The 21,536-nt window shown below is 37.8% G+C and overlaps 1 protein-coding gene across 2 annotated transcripts in view; it reads left to right on the top strand.

Annotated features, from left to right (window-relative positions):
* SLC10A1 (solute carrier family 10 member 1) overlaps positions 1-20,785 on the top strand; it is a 47,161-nt gene extending 26,376 nt beyond the window's left edge. For both annotated transcript variants that reach the window (XM_023503124.2, XM_003756393.4), the window contains exons 3-5: positions 3,533-3,711; positions 10,935-11,131; positions 20,369-20,785. In XM_023503124.2, the coding sequence (XP_023358892.1) occupies positions 3,533-3,711; positions 10,935-11,131; positions 20,369-20,463 (471 nt within the window). In that variant the 3' untranslated portion in view covers positions 20,464-20,785. The remainder of the gene's footprint in view (positions 1-3,532; positions 3,712-10,934; positions 11,132-20,368) is intronic.
* Positions 20,786-21,536: the final 751 nt, after the last annotated feature.

Below are 21,536 nucleotides of genomic sequence, written 5' to 3'. Positions count from 1 at the left end.
GAAGATTCCTATCCCACTTCAAGTTGCTGAAGAAAAAGACTCTGGGAAGACATGAGAAGAACTAGCAGTCTCTTTCATATTCCTTTTTTTTTTTTTTCAGTAAATTTGCCCTTTAGTGAGATGTAGGGTTCTTTCCCTAATGTTTGAACTAAGTTACCTCACTTTCAATGTGAGACCTTCACTCTATATTATCTGATATAGATTCTCCTATGTAAATCTCTGGTTTGGATAAATTTGGATAAAGGGTTTTTTGGCTAAGGGCTATGTGCTTTCATTGTGGAACTAACATTTGGAAGGAAAGATCAAGCTTTGGTTATAAAGGTTGGGGTCCTTATATCCAGTAATAATATATTATATTATAATTATAATATAATTATAGGAATTATAATTGAACCTGATCACATCTCCTAGACTAATACTATTTAAGGAAGCAGATAGATGTAATTCTAGCCTAGTACACCCTCTCTCTGAGGAGAGCAAGAGACCAATCTTTGGCTCCAATTCCTTATTTCCACTCCTGACAGGAGTTAAAGTTTTTCTTGGAGAAAGGTGGGACAAGAAGAGACAAAAGATGTAAGTTTTGTCTCCCCACAAACCACACAATGGCACCTCCATTCTACATTCAAGAGTACTGTCCTTGCTACAAGTGAATGCTCTTTTTCACAAATAACTGTCATTTCCAAGTACTCCTTTTTACCAGTAGAATTTTCCCTTATAATAAGGAAGAATAATTAAGAAAACAATTAGTCATATCAATGTATGTTTCCTTTCTTGGCTATCATCTGCACCAAATGTAGTTTTCTTCATCATCATTTTTCATTTCTTGCTTCAAGTCTCGACTAAAATTTTATCTTTTATAGGAATCCTTTCCTTATACATTTTAATTCTAGTGCCTCCCATATTTTGATTATTTCCAAATTATCCTGTATATTGTGTATTTATATGTTGTCTGTCTTGTTGCACTATGAGTTCCTTGAAAGCAGAGACTTTTATATTCATAACACCAGCAGTTAGCACAGTTCCTGGCACATAGTAGGCACTTAACTGTCATGAAACATTCTTTCCATCACAATGGTCTGTAAAGATGATTTGGAAGGGTATCAGTCAAAGAATAGGGACTGCATGATTTGCAAAAACTGATTCCATTTGACCCTTGGACTTTTGTGGATAACTCATCATAGGTGAATGACTCTGTTTGCCTTTACTAAGTATATAGACAGGCGCTGACTTCATTGCTCTTGGGTGTTCTTCATGTAAACATAACTGGAAAAGGATGCCAAGAGATACGTGGGTGGATATCAAAAGGTCAAGAATTGTTTAACTACTGCTTTGAGTGCTTAGAATTTTTAATATTCTCCCTTCTCCCTCAAATGCAGCTGTTTGCCTAGATAGGCAACAAGACAGTTAATTCTGTCCGCTTAGGAAAGTTGTGTCTGTCTGGGTTCTTTTAGAAAATACAATTTTAATTTAGAAATAGTGACAGTGCAATGTCCTTAATTTATCAAGGGGACCTGAGGTGGCCATGATCTGACAACATATAGGAGAATTTATAAATACACAGATTATCCATTCTATGCATCTTATACAACTCAGGGGTTTGGGAATCATGATAGGCAGAAAACATCTGAATTCACACTGGGACTAAATTTGATTTTTTTGATTTTTTTAAAATGTTCTTTTTTTAGATTAATAAATACACAAAAAGATCATTTTCACATATCAAGTAGAGCATAATACTTACCCAAAAGAACAAATGAACCTTTTTTTAAAGGAGAAAATACAAGCTCTTTAAAAATTGTTTAAATTCTCTAACATTCAGAGAAATCAAGCTATCATATTTAGCCATCAAAAAGACAACCCCCCCAAAAAAACAAAAGAAACCCCAAACTCAAAACCAAACTAATAATGATCAGATTTAATGTTGAAAGGGCCAATGAGGGAACAGGCATATTGTTAGTGAAATTTGCCCTGAGGCAAAAATAAATCAGAGCAATATGGCAGTATACAGGAGTTACAAAACTGATCATAACCTTTCACTTCATGATTCTGTTAATGGGACTAAAAGTTGTTATTATATGGGGAAAAGATGCTAATTTGAAAAAAAAAAAAAAGCATTCACACATGCTTTACTTTTAGTAGTGGAAAACAAGCAGAAAACCTATACACTCAATGATTGAGAAATGCTTGAATAAAATCTAGTATGAAAATGAATCAATGCTTTTTTTATGCCTCATGAGAAATACAAAGAACATAATGATATAGAGAAAGCCTTTTACAAAATGATGCAAAATCAGGACACTCATAAACACAAAGTTATAAAAACAATCAATGAGAAATGGATATGAGTATATATATATATATATATATATATATATATATATATCCCCAGAGTTTACTTAATAAGTGCATGTTAAACTTACACCTATCAGATTGGTTAATATGATAGAAAAGGAAAACGATAAATGTCGGAGAGTATGTGGAAAAATTGGTACACTATGGGGCAGCTAGTTGATGTAGTGGATAGAGCACCAGCCCTGAAGTCAGGAGGACCTGAGTTCAAATGTGACCTTAAACACTTAACACTTTTTAGCTTTGTGACCCTTAACTCTAACTGCCTCAGTGAAAGAAAGAGAGAGAGAGAGAGAAACACAGAAACATAGAAAGAAAAAGAAAAGAAAAGAAAATTGGTACACTAATGAATTGGTGGAGTTGTGTTACAGGAGCTACCTGCTAATGTAGCAGATGGGTATTATGTAGGTGGGTGTTATGGGAGCCCCTTGCTAGTGATTGCTGGGGATCTAATTCTGACTAGCAGAATAGATCCCTTTATGTGAGAGGATCATAATGATACAAGGAGACATTCATATACATATATTGGATCTAACATGCATTTCAACATATTTAACATGTATTGGACTACTTGCCAACTAGGGGAGGAGGTGGGGGGAACGAGGGGAAAATTTGGAACAAAAGATTTTGCAAGGGTCAGTGTTGGAAAAATTACCCATGCATATGCTTTGTAAATAAAAAAGCTTTAATTAAAGAAGAAGAAGAAGAAGCTTCCTATTAATGAGAAGCAATTGGAAAGAGTGCTGATATGGAATCAGGAATAACATCTCACTTCTAATACTTATTAGCTGTGTGATCCTGAGCAAACTTCTCTCAGTCTCCATAATTTTTTTGTTTATAAAATAGAGATGATAATACTGTATATCACAGAATTATGATGATTATCAAATGAGAGCATGCATATAAAGCAAGGTACTCAAAATAGTTATTGTTATTCCTGGGAATGAAAATGGAAGATGGAGAGGTAATTAAAACAGGGCCTTCAATTTCATTCAGGAATTGGGATTACTAAAGAATAAAAAAAAGGATTTTATGCAGGGTGAAGGATGAAGACTATGTATGTGTTTGGGAAATAAAAAAGCTTTAAAAATAAAAAATAAGCATTTAAAAAATTTTTTAAATTAAAAGTTTTTCTTTTCCTCTTGTTTTAAACTTATTTTTTTCTCATGATTCTCATTTTCAGGGAGGAATGATCATAATGCTCATTTCATCAGTGGTCATTGCTGTGCTTTCTGCCATCAATGTTGGCCAAAGCATCATGTATATCATGACATTTCACCTTGTGGCTACCTCTGCTTTGATGCCTTTCATTGGCTTCACCCTGGGTTATATCCTCTCAGCTATCTTACGTCTTAATGAACGGTAGGTGTGATTTTTGGCTTCTATCTTCCATTACAGTCCTACTTTTTTCTATTTCTAGTTTGTTTAAGGAGGAACTAGAAGATTCCTGCATTTCCCCAGATTTGTGGGCAGTGGATTCTTGGCATTGCTCTTGGGTAGGAGGATAGAGAGTAAACAAAGAGAAGCAGCTAGATGGTGTAGTGGATAGAGCATCAAGCCTGAATTTAGGAAGACTTGAGTTCAAAGTCAGCCTCAAATACTTAATATTTCTAGCTGTGTGACTCTGGGCAAGTCACTTACCCTCCAATTGTCCCAAAACAAAAAGAGTAAACAAAGAAAATGAAGTAGGAAAGTTTAGGAAAGGGTTATTTAATTTGGCTAAAGTATATTAAAGGAAATAATGGGAAATAAAACTAAAAGAATCTCAGAATTAGAAATCACCCCAGAGGCCATGATGTCCAGCTTGACCTGAACTATAACATATCCAGTAAGGGGTCACTGAACTTTTGCTTGAAGAGTTCAAATAAGCATAAGTCCACCATACCTCCAGTTCGACCATCTCTGCCCAAACATAACAGCTAATTTCTTTCCCATGACATCTCTTCAAATATATGCCCCTTAAATATTCTCATCTGCAGCCTGAATATATAAGGATCAATTGACCCTCATATAGCATGCCATTCTTTAATCTGTAGAGAGAATTACAAGCTGGGGAGGGTTCCAATCAGAGGCATTCTTCTTAACAAGTCCCCTAGAAACATTGACGTGGAATGGAGAACTTACTTTACATAGAAAAGCATATCCCTTTGGCGCACAGATGGTACCTGAGGTCAAGTTTTGTAGCAGTTTCCTGGTTACTTGTCCCCTCAAGGATGATTGTAGTTACATGACATTCTATCAATTGGAATGTTAGTTTTCAGGTTATGAAGAAACTTCAAGGAAGATGCTGTAGAAGCATTATGAGTAAGTTTGCCAGGATAATCTTGGAATGGATACCCTACAGTTATTTTTTGGGGTGGCCCATAATCATAGCTACATCTAGCCCATCTGTGCAGCTGGGACAGGCTGCCGAGGTGAAATTGCAGCAGTTTTGAGAGGAGTCATACTCACTTGTACCAACAGTATTGGTGGTACAAGTCAACATCCCTACATCAGGGATGTAAATATGGCCATTATGGGCCACGGTGACAACTACTGTCTCTGTGGCATGGGTGTGGTAATGTGTAAATATGAGATCTTTCCCAGCAAGAAGAACGGGGATAGTCAGGTCAGAGTAGTCCCTGTAGCTAGTACAAATGGGGTGGCATCCAAGGTGGAGATGGCAACATTTGGGAATGGGACCTTTGCAAAAAATGCATTAGGTTGCATCTGTGGGCCGCCTTGGGAAGGGTTGATGGCCCACCCAACAATCCTGAATGCCCCCATTACCTGCAGAGTTCTCTAGTCCGACTAGGAAGTTATCTCCCCACTGGCAAGGGCTCACAGAGTAACACCAAGAAAGCTGGAGAGAGAGGATTAGGAGTAAAGTTGTCATGGTGAAGAAGTAAAGAAGGAGATTATAGGGAGAGAAAGACAATTTCACCCATCTTTCTCCAGAGTTTTTAGGGTTCTTGTGGAAGAGAAACTTCAGGTCCTCTATGGGCTCATAGGAATATTCTGAGATATCTGAAGGAAAGGTAACAGAAGCAGCATTTTTAATCCTAGAAATATGAGTTCAGCTGGGGAACCCTTCCCATTTGACTGATATTGGAGTAGTCAGAATGACCTTATATGGTCCTTTCCTCTTTACATCTTGAGGTTTCCAAGATTTCAAGTATGCCATGTCCCCTGGATTTACAGGGGAAATTCAAAGGGGCTCAGTTTAATATTCTCCTAAGGTGCAATGTGGACTCTAAGAAGCCCTAGGGAGAGATTCTTCACCCAGTCCTCTCAAGTCTCTAAGCACAGTTTAGTAAGGACTCACTTGAGGGTGTGATTCTCCCAGAAGCCTGAAGACACCAGGCAGAGTGGAGATGGTAGGTGATTTTGAGGGCTTTGGCTACATTTTGGGTTACTTGGGAAGTGAAGGCCGGGCCATTGTTGCTCTGTAAGGAGTTAGGTGCAAAGTGAGGTATGATACTTCCTGAGCTTTCTTATTCCTGCAGGGAAAGGTTTCTATCCAGTTAGTAAAGGTATCAATGAAAACCAGAAGCAATTTGAAACCTCTACAGGGGTACATATGCGTAAAGTCTATTTGCCTATCTTCCCCTGGGTATGTGACCCTTCTCTGAATAGGCTTCAGGAGAGGGGGAGCTGTGAAACCACAGCTCCCTCAGGATTTATTTGGGCACAAACTGGGCAGGCCTGGCAGTTCTGTCTGACTGTTTCTCCCAGCTTGTGACCAGTGAAAATGCGCTTCATAAGGTGTTGGGTTCTTCAATATAGCCCGGTGGTGTTCTTTTTCCAAAACACAGCCAGGCGATAAAAATTCAGAGCTTTTATTGTGTCCTTCAATATAGCTTGGTTAGCTCAGGCCTATCTCTCTGCTTGGTTCCAAGAGCTCCCTCCGAATGTCTCCAAATCCAAAGGTTTGTCCTTCTGACTCCAGCCAGCACCAAGGTAGAAGATGCAATGAAATCTCTCTTGCCTCGAAGATAGGGCTTGTGCGCTTCCTCCCAGAGTGCTCCTCTACGACCCCTAGGAATGTTCCCAAGTAACTCCCTCAAGCTCTAAGAGGTTCCTGTATATATATGATCTCCCAAAAATTAACTCCTCCTTCTGGAGAGAGAGGGATTCTGGGTTATCTCCCAGAGTGCTCTCTGGCCCTACGGGAGGTGTGAATTCGGATATCTCATACTAAGCCATACTAAGCCCTGAAATCTCCCAAACGTGTGAACTCCATTGAGTACTTAGATACTTATGAGCTCTCTAAAGGTGTGAACACAAGCATTGTTCAATCAATTCCACTTAGTATCTTGTTTCAAGTTCTGGCCCAAAATATCTCTTTCTAAGATCAAATCAATCATATTGAACCATGCCAAATTACATAATTATTGTCTCTATCAACTCTAATGGCTTAACACTTTGTAAAGATTCCAACAATAAGGGATTGAAGAGCATTTCTTTTCAGGTGCATGGCTTGATGAAGACCAAAGATAAGTTTCCACTGACTTGCCTCTGGGATTAAAAGTTGGTTTGAGGGTGTTTCAAACCAGCCAGAGAAGAAAGGTAATAACCCCTTTCTTCTGCAAGGGTTTTTTCCTGTGAACTATGGAAGAAATATAAGAAGTCCCAGGGAGCAGTGGCTTAGCTTCTAGGGTGTTGTTGAGAGTCACCATAGAACATCCTGCACTTCTTTCCCTATTTTCAAAAAAGCTTGACCCATCTGTAAACCATTCACCATCTGAGTTGTCAAGAGGAATGTCTCTTAAATCAGTTGGGCTGGAGTAGACAGAATTTAAAGCTTCCTCACAATTATGAATGTTTCCTGATTGAGTGCTGTCAGGGAGCAGTGGCAGGGTTAAGAGTGTGACACACCCAGAGACTCAGGTTCGGGGTGTCTAGCAAGTGAGCCCGATATCTAGTAAGCCTCCATTAGCAAGTCATTGATGCCCTTTGGCTTCTAAAATGCTCTGAACTCGGTGGTGGGTTAAAACCTCTACTAGCTGTCCCAAAGTTAGTTTTGAGGCCTCTTCAATTAAAAGGACCATGGCAGCCACTGCTGTAAAGGCTTGGCAATAAAAAGAATCCAAATTCTGCAGAAACCAGCTATGAGGCAGGGTCTGGAGGCCTAAAATAGTCCTTTCCTAAGTTAGAGAGCAGGAAGTAGGGGGTAAGATTGTGGCTCAAATATTTGATGGACTGGGTAAGGGGACCCTGTAGCCCCTTGAGGCTAGAAAATTTAGGGTTTTCATGGCTGCATTTAGGGACTCTTATCTGGTGGGACTGTAGATTAAAATATTCACATACTTGGATAAGACTGCTGTCAAGCAGCTCCAATTCCCTGTCCAAATATGTGTGGGCTATCTCGGAAGCCTTGAGACAGAACTGTCCAAGTTAGTTGGTGGGGATGTTCCCCTGGCTCCGCCCATTCAAAAGAAAAGAGAAATTGTGAGTCTTTATGCAAAAGTATACAAAAGAAGGCATCTTTAAGGTCTATGGTAGAGAACCATTTTGTGTTTCCTGGAATCTGATAGTATAAGGATTAGGCACAATGGGGTGAATTGGAATGATGACTCATTAATTGCCCCAAGGTCCTGTAACCATGCGAAACTCCCCACTGGATTTTCTAACAGAAAGAATTGGAGACTTCAAGGGAACTAGAAGCTTATACTTAAGAAATTTCTTTGAGCAGCTAAGGCGCTCAGTGTTTAGAGCACCAGCCCTGAAGTCAGGAGGACCTGAATTCAAATCTGACCTCAGACATGTAACACTTCCTGGCTGTATGACCCTGGGCAAGTCACTTAACCCCAGTTGCCTCAGCAAAAGAAAGAAAGAAAGAAAGAAAAAGATAAAGAAATTTTTGAATCAGAAATTGCAAACCCTTCCTAGCCTCTGACTTTATTAGGTATTGACATATATGGAGATATATACCAGGGTCCCACAGCTTAACTAAGGCTGGGGTGATGTGTTTGGCCCTCCCAGGAATCCCCTGATCCCAGACAGAAGAATCTATTTTCTCTCAGATTTCAGGGGGAATATGGGAGGGTTTTGAAAGAACCATGAAAAGGTCACTTGGAGGTCTGAGAAGAGAAAATTGGGTCCCCAATTTCACCATTAAATCCAGCCCCAATAAGGGAGCAGGACAGGAGGGAATAATAAGAAAGGAGTGTTTAAACAACCAGTCACCAAACTGACAAAGCAGAGGAAAAGTCTTAAAACAGTTTTACGTTTCCCTTCAATTCCCATTATCCTGTGGTTGAGTGGGACCAGAATGTCAGAGCAGAACCTAAAGAGAGGCCCCTGTATCAAAAACGAAATTCAATGGTTTTACCTGCTATATCCAAAGTAATCCTGGGTTCAGGGATTATGATGGAGTAAGGGGGGGGGGCGCCTTCCCAAACCCCGGCCTGTCACTGCTGGGCCTGAAGAGACCAGAGGGCGAGGCTTGAGGCAGTTACTCTAACCCTCTGGGCAGTCCCTCTTCCAGTGCCCTTCCTTGTTGCATTCAGGGCAAGGGCCAGGGTTGTTTTTGTTTTTTTTCCCCTGAGGGCAGTTGCATGCCCAGTGGCCTTACCCATTATACACAAAACACGAACCTCTGTGTTTTCCAGAAATAGCGGCAGTCAAGATGTGGACCTGCTCTTTATTTCTTGCTCTGGTCCTGTGGTCTTCCTCCTCAGCTGCAGCTCAGTCCTTATTGTTAAAGACTCCAAAAGCTGTTTCTAACAGCTGAGCCTGGGAAGTTTGGGGACCTAAGGCTAACTTCTGTAGCTTCCTCCACATATTTGGGGCAGATTGGTTAATAAAATGCATGGTGAGGACAGTGGTCCCCTCTGGAGAAGTGGGGTCCAGATTAATGTATTTTCTTAGAGCCTCTACAAGGTGGCTCTGAAAGAGAGCAGGATTTTCCTCAGTTTGGGTGATCTCCTTAAATTTGTCATAATTAATCTGCTTTTTAATTCCCCTCTTCATGCCTTCAGTGAGGCAGGTTAAGAGGTAATCCCTTTTCTCTCTATCACTATTCCCCTCCTGGTAGTTTCACCCGAGGTCTGAGACAGGCACAGCAACAGCCCCTGGGGGTATCTACCAGAAGAGGAGGATGCAGCCATGTCATCCCCAAACTTTTGGGCCAGATCCCAGATTCTCTTTTTCTAATCTACAGTACAACAGGAGGAGATATTCTACCTTCAATTCCCTTGCAGTAAATCTTACTAGCAGCATTCTGCAATGCTGTCTTAATTCGGGATCTTGACATAACGCCATAAAGATTTAGGGAACTTCAGTCCACTTAACCTTGCCAAAGGCAAAACAAATCAAGCGGCTGGATAGTGCTGTAGTTAATGGATTCACAATTGGCCATTTTTCCTGGGTCTCTAAGATATATATTGAGGCCCGGCAGCATTGCAAAAGTAAATAAGTTTTTTTATCTTGAGATCTTTCAAACCGAATTTGTCTCTGTTTTTTTTTAAGAGACAGCCTAAAGGAGAATCTTTAGGAATAGAAGTGGACTGCCCCATTTTGCCACAAGCCCCAGATTTCCCAACTCTATAGCACCTTGTTCTCTGAGGCGTCCCTAGAGAGAGAGAGAGAGTTGACAAAAACACTCCCTGATTAAGGGGACTTTTTGTCAGAGCGCAGAATTCCAGTCTGCACATCCCTAGATAGAGAACTCTGCTGAGCATGGAGCTCCAAACAACTCTAATTTTCCCAGGAATTTGGGTCGTTCTAGCTATAGAATAGAGTACCAGCAAAAAGGGGCTTACCTCAGCCAGGTTCTCGGCGATCCCTATACCGGGCCACCAAATGATAAGGTATGAGAATTGAGGTATAAGATCCCCTCTGGTTGGTGCCGCAGATCCCTTGCAAAAGAATTCGCAGACTCGAAGTCTATGTGTGGCAAAAAAATGGATTGATTTGATTTATTTCCACTAAGAAGACAGCTTTCTTAGTGGACAAAGAATCCTGGTAGGATAGTTTTGCAGAATGTCTGGACAAATAGGGGCTAGATATATTGGGGCTGCTTTGATCTTTGGCCCCAAGCCAGGGGCCTATCACTAGAAGAATCTGGGACACTGATTTTCAATTCGAAATTGAATAAGATTACTTATCTTGGGAGTTTCTTTTATGGACATGAGGGTGTGCTCCTCCTAGGGGAGAATTTGGGACCCCGAATCAACTTTCCCCCGCAGATTAAAGGCAACACAGTTCACATCCAGTCCTCTCAACTCTTCCCCCCAAAAGATCTCAGTTTATATCATTATTAGTCATAGTCTATTGTCCTAGCCTTTCAAGATTTGGGTTTGTCTGTCATCCAATGTGATGAATCCATCTCTTCTGGCTTTGGTGTCATTGTAGATTGAATAAACAGTCATCTAGGTTTTTATCCAAGTCATTAAACATTAAACATAAGGCTAAGCACAGGTAAAAATAAATCATAAATGACCACTCAGGTACAAACAAGATATTTATTTTCATCCATCAGTTTGTCTATTACCATTCAATGCATTTTGGTCTCATGAACAAAGGAAGGAAAAGATCACAGTGGTAATTAATCCTCTTGAAGTGGCTTGTCTGATGGCCTGTGGATTGATATGTCTACACAGATGCAGACGCACAGTGAGTATGGAAACTGGATGCCAGAATGTTCAGCTGTGTTCTACCATCCTCAATGTGACCTTTCCTCCAGAAGTGATTGGACCACTCTTCTTTTTTCCTCTCCTCTACATGATTTTCCAGCTTGGGGAAGGGCTTCTCCTTATTGCCATCTTTAAGTGCTACAATAAAATGAGGACTCCCAAGGGTAAGTATTGAAACACTATTTCCTAACTTCTGTGACCAGAGTCTGACCTGTCACAGAAAAAATAATAAATAGGTCTCTTTACAAGAGGCATTGTTCTTTCAAGCTACAGTAGCTATGGGCCTGAGTGGACAAAACAGTAACTTCTTAGATTAAAATGCATAACATTTTTCTTTTTTTTTTTTTTTTTAGCAAGTTCTTGTTATTAATGCTAGAGTAGTGACTTCTAAACACAGATCACCTCTACTGAAATGAGTTCAAAGCACTTTATTGTCATAAGGATTTTAAGATCTGAAAACTCAGATCATATAATCCAAAGGTTCTTAATCTGGGATTTGTGAATTTGTTTTTAAAAAATATATAAACTGATAACTGTATTTTAGTATAATTTATATTCTATGCATTTTATCTTATGCCTTCAAAATCCTTATCTTAATAAGTCTGATAGTCATCAGATTGCTAAAGGGGTCTATGACACAAAAATCTCTAATCTGATTCATCATTCCATCTGTGGATAAAAGTACATAGAATTATCTGACTAGAGGGCAATAAGTAATAAGGAGAAATTGCCATCTTATAACTGCTTTCTCTCTCAAGAATAGTTCCTCTTTTTCTTCCTCATCCTTTCCCTTTCCCCACTGTGCACCACTTGAACAGTCTGTCAGGCTTAGACACTTTGGGAAATTATTTAACTCTGTTTACCTCAGTTCTTCATCTGTGAAATGAGATGGAGAAGAAAATGCCAAACCATTCCAGTATCTTTGCCAAGAAAACCTCAAATGAGATCAGATCACATCTGAAACAACTAAATAACAATACATAAATATAAAAAAATACTTAAAAAAAAAAGAGGTTCTACTTTGAGTCTTGGTGAGATAGGTGGATAGTCTCAAAAAATAACAATACTACAGTTTATAGCCATGTAAATGAAGGAGTTCAGAAACAAGTGCATGTCTCCTCAGCCAAGACAGGGCAAGGGAAAAAGAATAAAGATAATCAGTTCTTTCATATTCCCAGCCACATCTGCTTTGCCATCATTTTAACCAACAAATTAAACTTCTGATACAGAGTCTTTCACACTTTGCTAGCAGCCCCCATTGTTTGTTTGTTTTTTTCCTCTTCTTGGCATAGAAAAGGAAATTACTTTGCAACTATTTTCCTTGTCAACCTGCCATTGTTAAAACTGGCCCCAGTATGACTCTAGCCCTGCATAACCATTTCCCAGTTGAACAGTAGGATCAGCATCAAACTTTTCTCAATCTTTTCCCTTTTTTTTAAAAAGCTTTTAATTTTCAGAACATATGCAGATAATTTTCAACATTCACCCTTGCAAAGCCTTGTGTTCAAAATTTTTTTCTCCCACCCTTCCTTACCCTAGATGTTAAGTAATCCAATGTATGTTAAACATGTGCAATTCTTCTATACACATTTCTATAATTATCATGCACAAAAAAATCAGATCAAAAAAGAAAAAAATGAGAAAAATAAAATGCAAGCAAACCACAACAAAAAAGTGAAAATACTATGTTGTGATCCATACTAAGTCCCACAGTCCTACCCTCTGGGTGCAGATAGCTCTATCACAAGACTATCAGAACTGGCCTGAATCACTTCGCTGTTGAAAAGAGCCATGTCCATCAGAATTGATCATCATATAATCTTCTTGTTGCTGTGCATAATGTTCACTTGGTTCTACATGCTTCACTTAGCATCAGTTCAAGTCTCTCCAGGCCTCTCTGAAATCATCCTATTGATCGTTTCTTATTGAACAATGATATTCCATAACATTCATATATCATAATTTATTCAGCCATTCTCCAAATGAGGTCATATCTCAACCTTTTCCAAGGCCAGTTTATTTCTACCCACTCTAAACTTCGGTCTATGTGATTTCCTGCCTCTCTGCCCATCTGAACTTCATTAATGTCTCCAGAAATGCATCTGCCTACAAGATCAAAGCAAACCTGAAATTCAAAGCTTCTCAGTAAGCCCTCTTGGGTACCTCCATCCTCTTATTGGAGATGGTAGAGGGTGGACATCAGAGTTCCTCCCAGATTCTGTGTAAAAAGGAAGTCTACAGCAAACATCTTCTCATGCCTTCATATAGGTCCCCTCTACCTTTCCCCTCCCCACTTTTTTCAGTTTCCCCCATTAGAGTGTGAACTCCCTGAGGGCAGGTACTGTCTTTTGCCATCCTTTACTCCCTGGAGACTGGTCTTGCTCATAGGGAGTCTACCATGTGCTATATTTCCTACTAATAGCTCTTACTGAGAAATATTTCATAATTATATTGAATCCTTTAAACTCGCAGGGGTCCTCTAACTTTTTAAATAGGGGGCCAGTTCACTGTCCCTCAGACTGTTGGAGGGCCGGACTATAGTAAAAACAAAAACTTTGTTTTGTGGGCCTTTAAATAAAGAAACTTCATAACCCTGGGTGAGGGGAATAATCATCCTCACCTGCCGCATCTGGCCTGCGGGCCTTAGTTTGAGGACCCCTGCAAAAGTTTAAAGGAACAGTAACAACATCAAATCATTCAAAACTAAAGTACTATGGATAGTATGCTTGCTTCTAAGTTGAGGGGCAAGTCTTTCCTAAAGCTGAAGCTTTTGACAATGTATTATCCATATTATAAGGAAAAGCCAGTACCTACAGCTAGTAATTATTCTCCATATAAATTTTTTAGTCACAAAGCAAGAAGATTTGGTGGAATGACAAAAAAATGAGTATGATGGGATATTTTGGATGTCATTGCTTTCAAAATTATGCTGACTCTATAGTGTGAAAAATATCTCCACAAAGAATAATAGACATATGGGGCGTCTATCTAGTTGGCATAGTGGATAATGTTGGGCTTGGTGTCAAAAAGATCTAAATTCAAATAAACACAACTTCTTGGTGCCTCATTTTCTTCATCTTCATGTAAAATACCACCAGTCTCCCAAGTTTTTTGAGGATAAAGATTTTTTTTGAGGATGAAGAGATTTTTATTTTTGTAAGATTTTGTGTTCCAAATTTTTCTCTCTCCCTTCCTCACTTTCTTCTTCCCAAAAAACAGCAATTTTTAAAACATATTTCCATATTCATCATGCTACACAAGAAAAATCAAATCAAAAGGGAAAAAGTCACAAGAAAGAAAAGGTGAAAATACTATGCTTCAATCCACATTCAGTTTTCTCTGGATGGGGACCACATTTTCCATCCCAAGTATATTGGAATTGTTTTGAATCAACAAATTGCTAAGAAGAGCCAAGCCCATCACAAGTGATCATCACATAATCTTGCTATTACTGTGTACAATGTTCTCCTGGTTCTACTCACTTCACTCAGCATCAGTTCATATAGGTCTTTCTAGGTTTTTCTGAAATCAGCCTGCTCATCATTTTTAATAGAACAATAATATTCTACTACATTCATATATCATAATTTTTTTCAGCCATTCCCCAACTGAAGGGCATCCACTCAGTTTATAATTCCTTACAAAAAGAGCTGCTTTTAAGTGAGATAATTATAAAATATTATATTGCTTTAATAAAATATATATTATTTTAAAATGAGATAATTTATAAAAGACTTTGTAAACCTTAAATAATTTTATAAATATTACCATAACTTCTTCTAACTTCTTTTTATTATTATGACCTTTGGATGCCACCAATTATAAATTACAGATAGGAATTTGAGGGGATGCTCATATACTAATGTGTGTAATGATGATTCGCATTTCTCCAATTAGTATTTAAAATCCAGATTCTTAAACTATGGGTTGAGATACCATATGGGATCTCATAACTGAATGTGGTTTGGTGTTAAGGAATTACTGTATGTCTTTTATATAACTGGGGTAATGTAAAAATTTCTTGAGCAAAAAGAGGTTATGAGTGGAAAAAGTTTTAAGCCCTGATTTTTCTTCATATGATTTTCTTTTTGAATTTCTTCATATGATTATAGATATCTTTGATTTCTTTTCTGGAAAACTATCTCTTCATTTCCTTTGACTATCAATTGGGGAAAGATTCTTATTTTTACAAATTTCACCGTTTTCTATATATTTGAGAATTGAAGCCTTCATCAGAGAAATTTGATGTAAAATTTTTTTGTTACTTCATTGTGTATGGTGCCTTTTATGTAGCTTTCCTCATCTCTTTTAATTTGGTTATTTTTGCTTTTCCTTTTGAGATAATGATTGTCACCCTTTTTTTTAGTTCAGGTTCAGCATAATAGATTCTACTTCAGTTCCTCATTTTCACTATATCTGTTTTGAGTATATTTCTTGTTATTGTTGGATTTTGATTTTAATTCATTCAGCTATCTACTTCCATTTTATACAGGAGTTCATCCCATTCCCATTCAGTTATTATTGAGTATTTGCTTCCATTACATTTTCTTCTAATTATCTTTTTCTTTTTACCCTGTCCTGCCTCAAATTTATTTTTCATCATTGCCTTCTTTAATCTTCTCTCCCTTTTATCACACAATCCCTTTTTCTTTACCATCTTTCCATCTTCCCTCTTGGATTTCTATATCCAGCTGAATGTGCATGTAATATATATATATATATATATATATATATATACACAAATATATTCTTCCCTTTTGGAATCAATTCCAATGAAAGTGAGGTTCAAATGTTGCCTGCCATATCCCTCAATCCACCCATTTTTTCTTCTACTGTAAAAACTTTTCCTTGAATGCCTCTTTTATGTGAGATTTTCCTTCATTCTTTTTCTCCCATCTCATAGTACATCCTTCTTTCTCTCCTGTTTTCTTTTGTAGATTTCCTAACAAAATTGACTCATACCTGGGCCCTCTATGTAGACTCCTTTTAACTGTATAAGCAGTTTAACCTTATTGAGTCCCTTATTTCTTTCATGTTTACCTCTTGTGCTTTGAATGTCAAATTTCCTATTCAGCTCTGGTCCTTTCATTAGGAATACTTGAAAATCCTCCATTAAATATTCATTTTTCCCTGAAGGATTATATTCTTTTTTTCTAGATAAGTAATTCTTGATTGTAATCCTAGCTCCTTCGCCTTCTGGAATATCAATATTCTGAGCTCTCTGCTTCTCTAACATGGAGGCTGCAAAATCTTTTGTGATTCTCACTGTGGCTCCATATTTGAATTGGTTTTTCTGATGCTTTGCAACATTTTTTCCTTCACCTGGGAGCTCTGAAATTTGACTAATATTTCAGTGAGTTTTCACTTTGGAATCTATTTTAGGAGTCTTTCCATTTCTACTTTACCTTCTGGGTCTAGGGTATTGAGGTAGTTTTGAACTATTTTTTCAGTAAGCTTTTGTTACACTTTTTCCACCTGGCCAGTTCTATTTTCTAAAGAATTTTCAGTGAATTTTTGTGCCTCTATCATTAGACCAATTCTGTTTTTCAGTTTGTCTTTGTGTCCTTTTGCCATTTCTTTGGGAAATAGGGCTTTTTTGTTTCTACCACTCATCTCTCTCTGATTTTTCTGGAATTCTTGGATTTGTTGTCCAATTTGAATTTTACTTTGAGACTTTGCCTTTAGTGATTTTCCCATTGTTGTCTTCGGATTTTGTTTATGTGTTTTTCCCGCTACTGCAGTTGCTCTTTTATGGTCATTTTTGTTTGTTAGTTTTTTTCAGGCTATTTCTTGACTTTGAATTTTGTTAAAGTTGGGCTCTATTTACCTGATGGTGAGGAAGCACTGGTCCAAGCTTCAGGCTCTTGGGGGCAATTTTAGAGCCAATTCTTGGGGACTACAAGTTTTTCACTCCTCTCCTAGTCTGTGCTCAGATCTTTACCTGAAAGTTCCCCTGCAGGCACAATATACTCTTTTACTTGAGAGAAGGCACAAAGACTAAGCACAGAGGCTGGTACACTGGGCAGATATTGGAATATACTGATGGAAAAATTAAGGTCTCTATTTTCTCTCATGTATTCCCTTTGAATGTAACTATGGAGGAAATGGGGTCCACATGACTGCCTTTTGCTCAACAACTCATCAAACATTTTCTCTTATTTATGTGATAAGCAGACCAGAGACATCTGCTCTAAAATTCACATGAAGATTTCATTAACAGAGCATGCTACATTAAGGATTGACCTCACTGACCAGTCCAGTCATTACAACTATAATATTAATGGGTTTGTCCCATTGTAATGAGGTTTTATCTCTGAGCATTGAGAACTTCAGTGTGTTGTCATGCAATTATTTTATTGGTTTAATGTAAATATTGTCACATTTCAGTGCCAAAACACTTTTAAGGATCAAATTATTTTTGAAGAAGACATTTGAAGTGATTCTAAAATTCCTTAAGAATTGAGGTTTAACTATGTGATGTTCAATTATGATGGACGTGGCTCTCTTCAACAATGAGATGGAACAAATAAGTTCCAATTGAACAGTGATGAATTGAACCGGTTACACCCAGCAAAAGAACTCAGGGAAATGAGTGTGAACTACTACATAGAATCCCCAATCCCTCTATTTTTGTCCGCTTCCATTTTTGATTTCCTTCGCAAGTTCATTGTACACTATTTCAAAGTCCAATTCTTTTTGTATAGCAAAATAACTATATGGACATGAATACATATATTGTATTTAACATATTTAACATGTATTGATCTACCTACCATCTGGGGGAGAGGGTGAGGGAAAGGAGGGGAAAAATTGGAACAAAAGGACTTGCAACTGTCAATGCTGAAAAATTACCCATGCAGATATCTTGTAAATAAAAAGCTATTAAAAAAAATTGAGGTTTAGAGAGATACCTTAAGTTTTCTATGCGAGGCAGGAAAAAAGTTAATGAGTAAATTAATGACCCAAAGACAAATGAATGAAAAAATCCTAAATTATGTGTCAACTAAGTTCTGAGGATACAAATACAAAAGCAAAAATTGTCCCTATCCTTAAGAGATTACATTCTAATGGGGGGAAAACACAGAGACTGGAGAACAGGAAGGAGGCACTTTGGTCCAGAATATTGAGTTAGTGTATAGGACCTTTTAACATGCCCTCATCAGAGACAATTGGAAGATATGATTACAATTCTAGAGCTGGAACTGAGGAGGTAGGAGAGAAGTTTATGTATATGCAGCATATATTGCTATTGATGAGATGGCTAGATTTGAACTGCAAGTGTTGGATTAAGGAAGTCACTAATGAGGACGGTGGGACCCTAGGGTTCCATTCTTGGAATAAGAATTAAAACTTCCAGGGCATGATTTCTGGTCCCAGCAGAAAGGCTTCTTGGCTGGCAAGGCTATCCAAAAAATAGCTGGGAAGTGGATGACAAGCAAAAGAATAAAAACCTATTTTTATGGTCAGCTTAAAGATTAAAATAATGTTTTAAGAGGTGATGATCTAAAAGTGTTTAATAACTAGATTTATTAGAAATCAGAGCAATCTGACACTAGCATCTGTACCCTTTCTCATCCAAATAGGTAGGTGTGATTCATTCATTGATTCATCAATTTAGTGCTGGAATGAATGTTAGAAGCCATTAAGTTGGACCTTCTCTTTTACAAATGAGGAAATTTAATTGCCTTGACTTGTCACACAGCTACTTGTATCTGTGGAGGGATCTGAATTAAGGTCTTCTTTAGTCTAAATCCAACACACTAAATGGCAACAAAAACTCCAATTAAAAAAAAATTAGCAAATTTTCTGGTTACCTAGAAACCAATTAATTACATAGTCTTGTTGAGGACTCAAACTTAAGGCAATAGGTGCCCCTGAACTCATAAACAACTTAATAGAATGTCCGAGTGGGTCTGAAAAATGTGTTCCAGACTGCTATTTCCAGGGATGTTTCTGTTTCATAAAATCATTCAACAAACTTTTATGTGTCAGGCATTAAGAGAGAAACAAAATCCCTGCTTTTGAGGATTTGAGATTCAATTTTTGGGAAATGACATGTACATCGTAACAAAATTTGGGGGGGGAAGGAGTGAAGGGGAAAGAAAGGTTTGGCTAACAACTGATAGAATAGGATGTATTTAGTCACTTGAACCCCTGAAGGAAGCTATATTCTAAGAAAAAATTCCAAAATGGAGTATATTTTATCCAGGTATGAGACAGGGCAGAGACAGGGAGTAGAATGTCCTGGATAGGGAACAGCAAGTAAACTTGTCTCCTTAGATCACTTAGGACATTAAAAAGAATAACGTGCAGTAAAAACTTGGAAAGATAAACTAGAGACGTGTTGGTAAGGCCCTTAAATGCCAATAGAGGAATTTGTATTTTATCTTAGAAACAGAAGAAAGTCACTAGAGCACTGATCAGGGAGAAAACAGATACAGATACATCTATAGAGGCATATGCTTTGGGAATATCAACTTTGAGATTATATAAGAGGACGGATTACAATGAATTCAAGTCTAGATGTAGTTAAACAAATGAGAAGGCTATTGCTGTAGTCCAAGTGGGCCTGAGGTAAGGTAATGGTCATGTAAATAGAGAAAAGGGGACACACAAAATTAAATCTCCTCTGACACTGAATTGCCAAGATTTGGCAATTAATTGCCATGTAAATGGGAGTAGAGAGAGTGCTGTGAAAGAGAACTACTAAGTATGACTCCAAGATTCTAAACAAAGATGGGATAGATGTCTCCCATTACTGAAAAAGAATAGTTAGAAAGGAAGGTTTGAGAAAGAAATCAAGTCCTGTTTCTGACTTGTTGAACTGGAGATCTCTATTGGACTTCAAGAGACTAGGATATAGCTCTCGAGTTATTTGCATAACTAAACCCACAGGAGATAAGATCACCAAGAGAGAGTGGAGAGAGAAAAAGAAATCCAGGACAGAGCCTTAGGAGACCCCCATACATGAGGGTAGGGTGGGACATAGATAAGATAGAAGACTGAGATGCTGCCATATAGACAGAAGGAAAACAGAGCAGTATCACAAAAACCTAAGAAAGAGAACTACAAGATGATATCAGTGTCCTTTGTTGTAGAAAAGCACAATGAAAAACGAGAAAAAACATTTCAAAATTAAGATATCATTCATAATCTTAGAACAGATTAAATGAGATCCAGCTTCATACTTTTCTGAATACACATACACACCTGGAATTGGAATTAACCTCCATCCTTTGTTCTGCTCAAAAGACCTTCAAAAAGAGGAAGTGGTACAGAATAGATTCTAACATAGACTGGCATATTCTTGGGTATGATTTCTTGCTCCTGGCATGTTACCTCTGCTTTTGGATAAACTTGTCTAATTTGGTGAATTTTTTTCTTTTTATTCCCCTTAATAGATAAAACAAAAATGATCTACACAGCTGTAAATGACACTGCCAATGAAGCAGGAGCAAGAACTATGGTCAATGGTACAAGTGTGGCCTCGACTTAAGTCTACCTCACAAGCAACTAAATCTTATCTAGAGTGCCATTCCAAATGCTAGCAGCAAGGCCTGAAGTATACAACAGAAAGAACGGCATTATCTGAAATAAGGGGCAAACTCTCCTGTGCCCTTTGTAAGCAATTCCAGTTGTAACCACTCAAGTGATCATGGTACTAGATGTTATGGATATCCATCTGAGCAATTTAATAGCCAACAATAACCTGAAACTTTTTCTGGCTATTTAATTGTAAATAATAAAGTGAGATGAATGGAATTTGGCAATTTTTTGTTCAGTAAAATAGGAAGTTTTAAGTGTTTATTAGGAAAAACTACACCTAGACTCATTTCAGTAGTTTTGTCTTTCTTTTGCCTCAAAACTTCTACAACAGTTACCAGTTCTTAGAACTGGTGAAAAAAATTTTTTGTTTTGACAAAATACTTTGGTAGGGAAGATATGTTTGGAATGTAACACCAAAAAAACAAATTCTAATAGTCATTTTGTTTTAGCAGTTCACCATCCAAATTGTTTTTTATATTTGATCTGTTTGGTTGCCTTTGTTATTCAAATTTATTTTCATAACTTTTAAAAAATCAATTCCAAAGCACATTTGTGTATTCTTAGGACAAGAGAGAAAAGTCATAAGAGCCAAGGGAGATGTGAGATGCTCTCTGAAGTTGTTCACTTTTAACACCTGTTTACAGATATTCATAACAGAGGCAATTGTTCTGATAAACATCTTTTTTTAGTCACTCCAATTAAATACAAACTTTTGCCATTTAAAGCCTTTCAGTCACAATAATTACACTAACTGCTGGGATAAAAAGCCCTTTACATTTGGGCAAAGACTGCATGCACATCAATACAGCATTTTCTCTAGTTGACTCAAATTCAGACTTGCAGTGGGTCCCTTAAGGGAGTCCTAGGTTCTAAAATGTGGTGTGTAAAGCTCACAAGCTTCCAAAGTCAACCTCAAGTGCATGCTAATTTCATTGCTGAAAGAACTTTTATCCTAGACAATTATGCAGAATGGACTTTTAGATTGATGTAATACATTGTTACTCTTCATGCACTCCCATCTCA

Source organism: Sarcophilus harrisii, chromosome 2, assembly GCF_902635505.1.
Source record: "Sarcophilus harrisii chromosome 2, mSarHar1.11, whole genome shotgun sequence".
NCBI classification, from domain to species: domain Eukaryota; kingdom Metazoa; phylum Chordata; class Mammalia; order Dasyuromorphia; family Dasyuridae; genus Sarcophilus; species Sarcophilus harrisii.
This window is presented reverse-complemented; position numbering and strand designations above follow the sequence as displayed.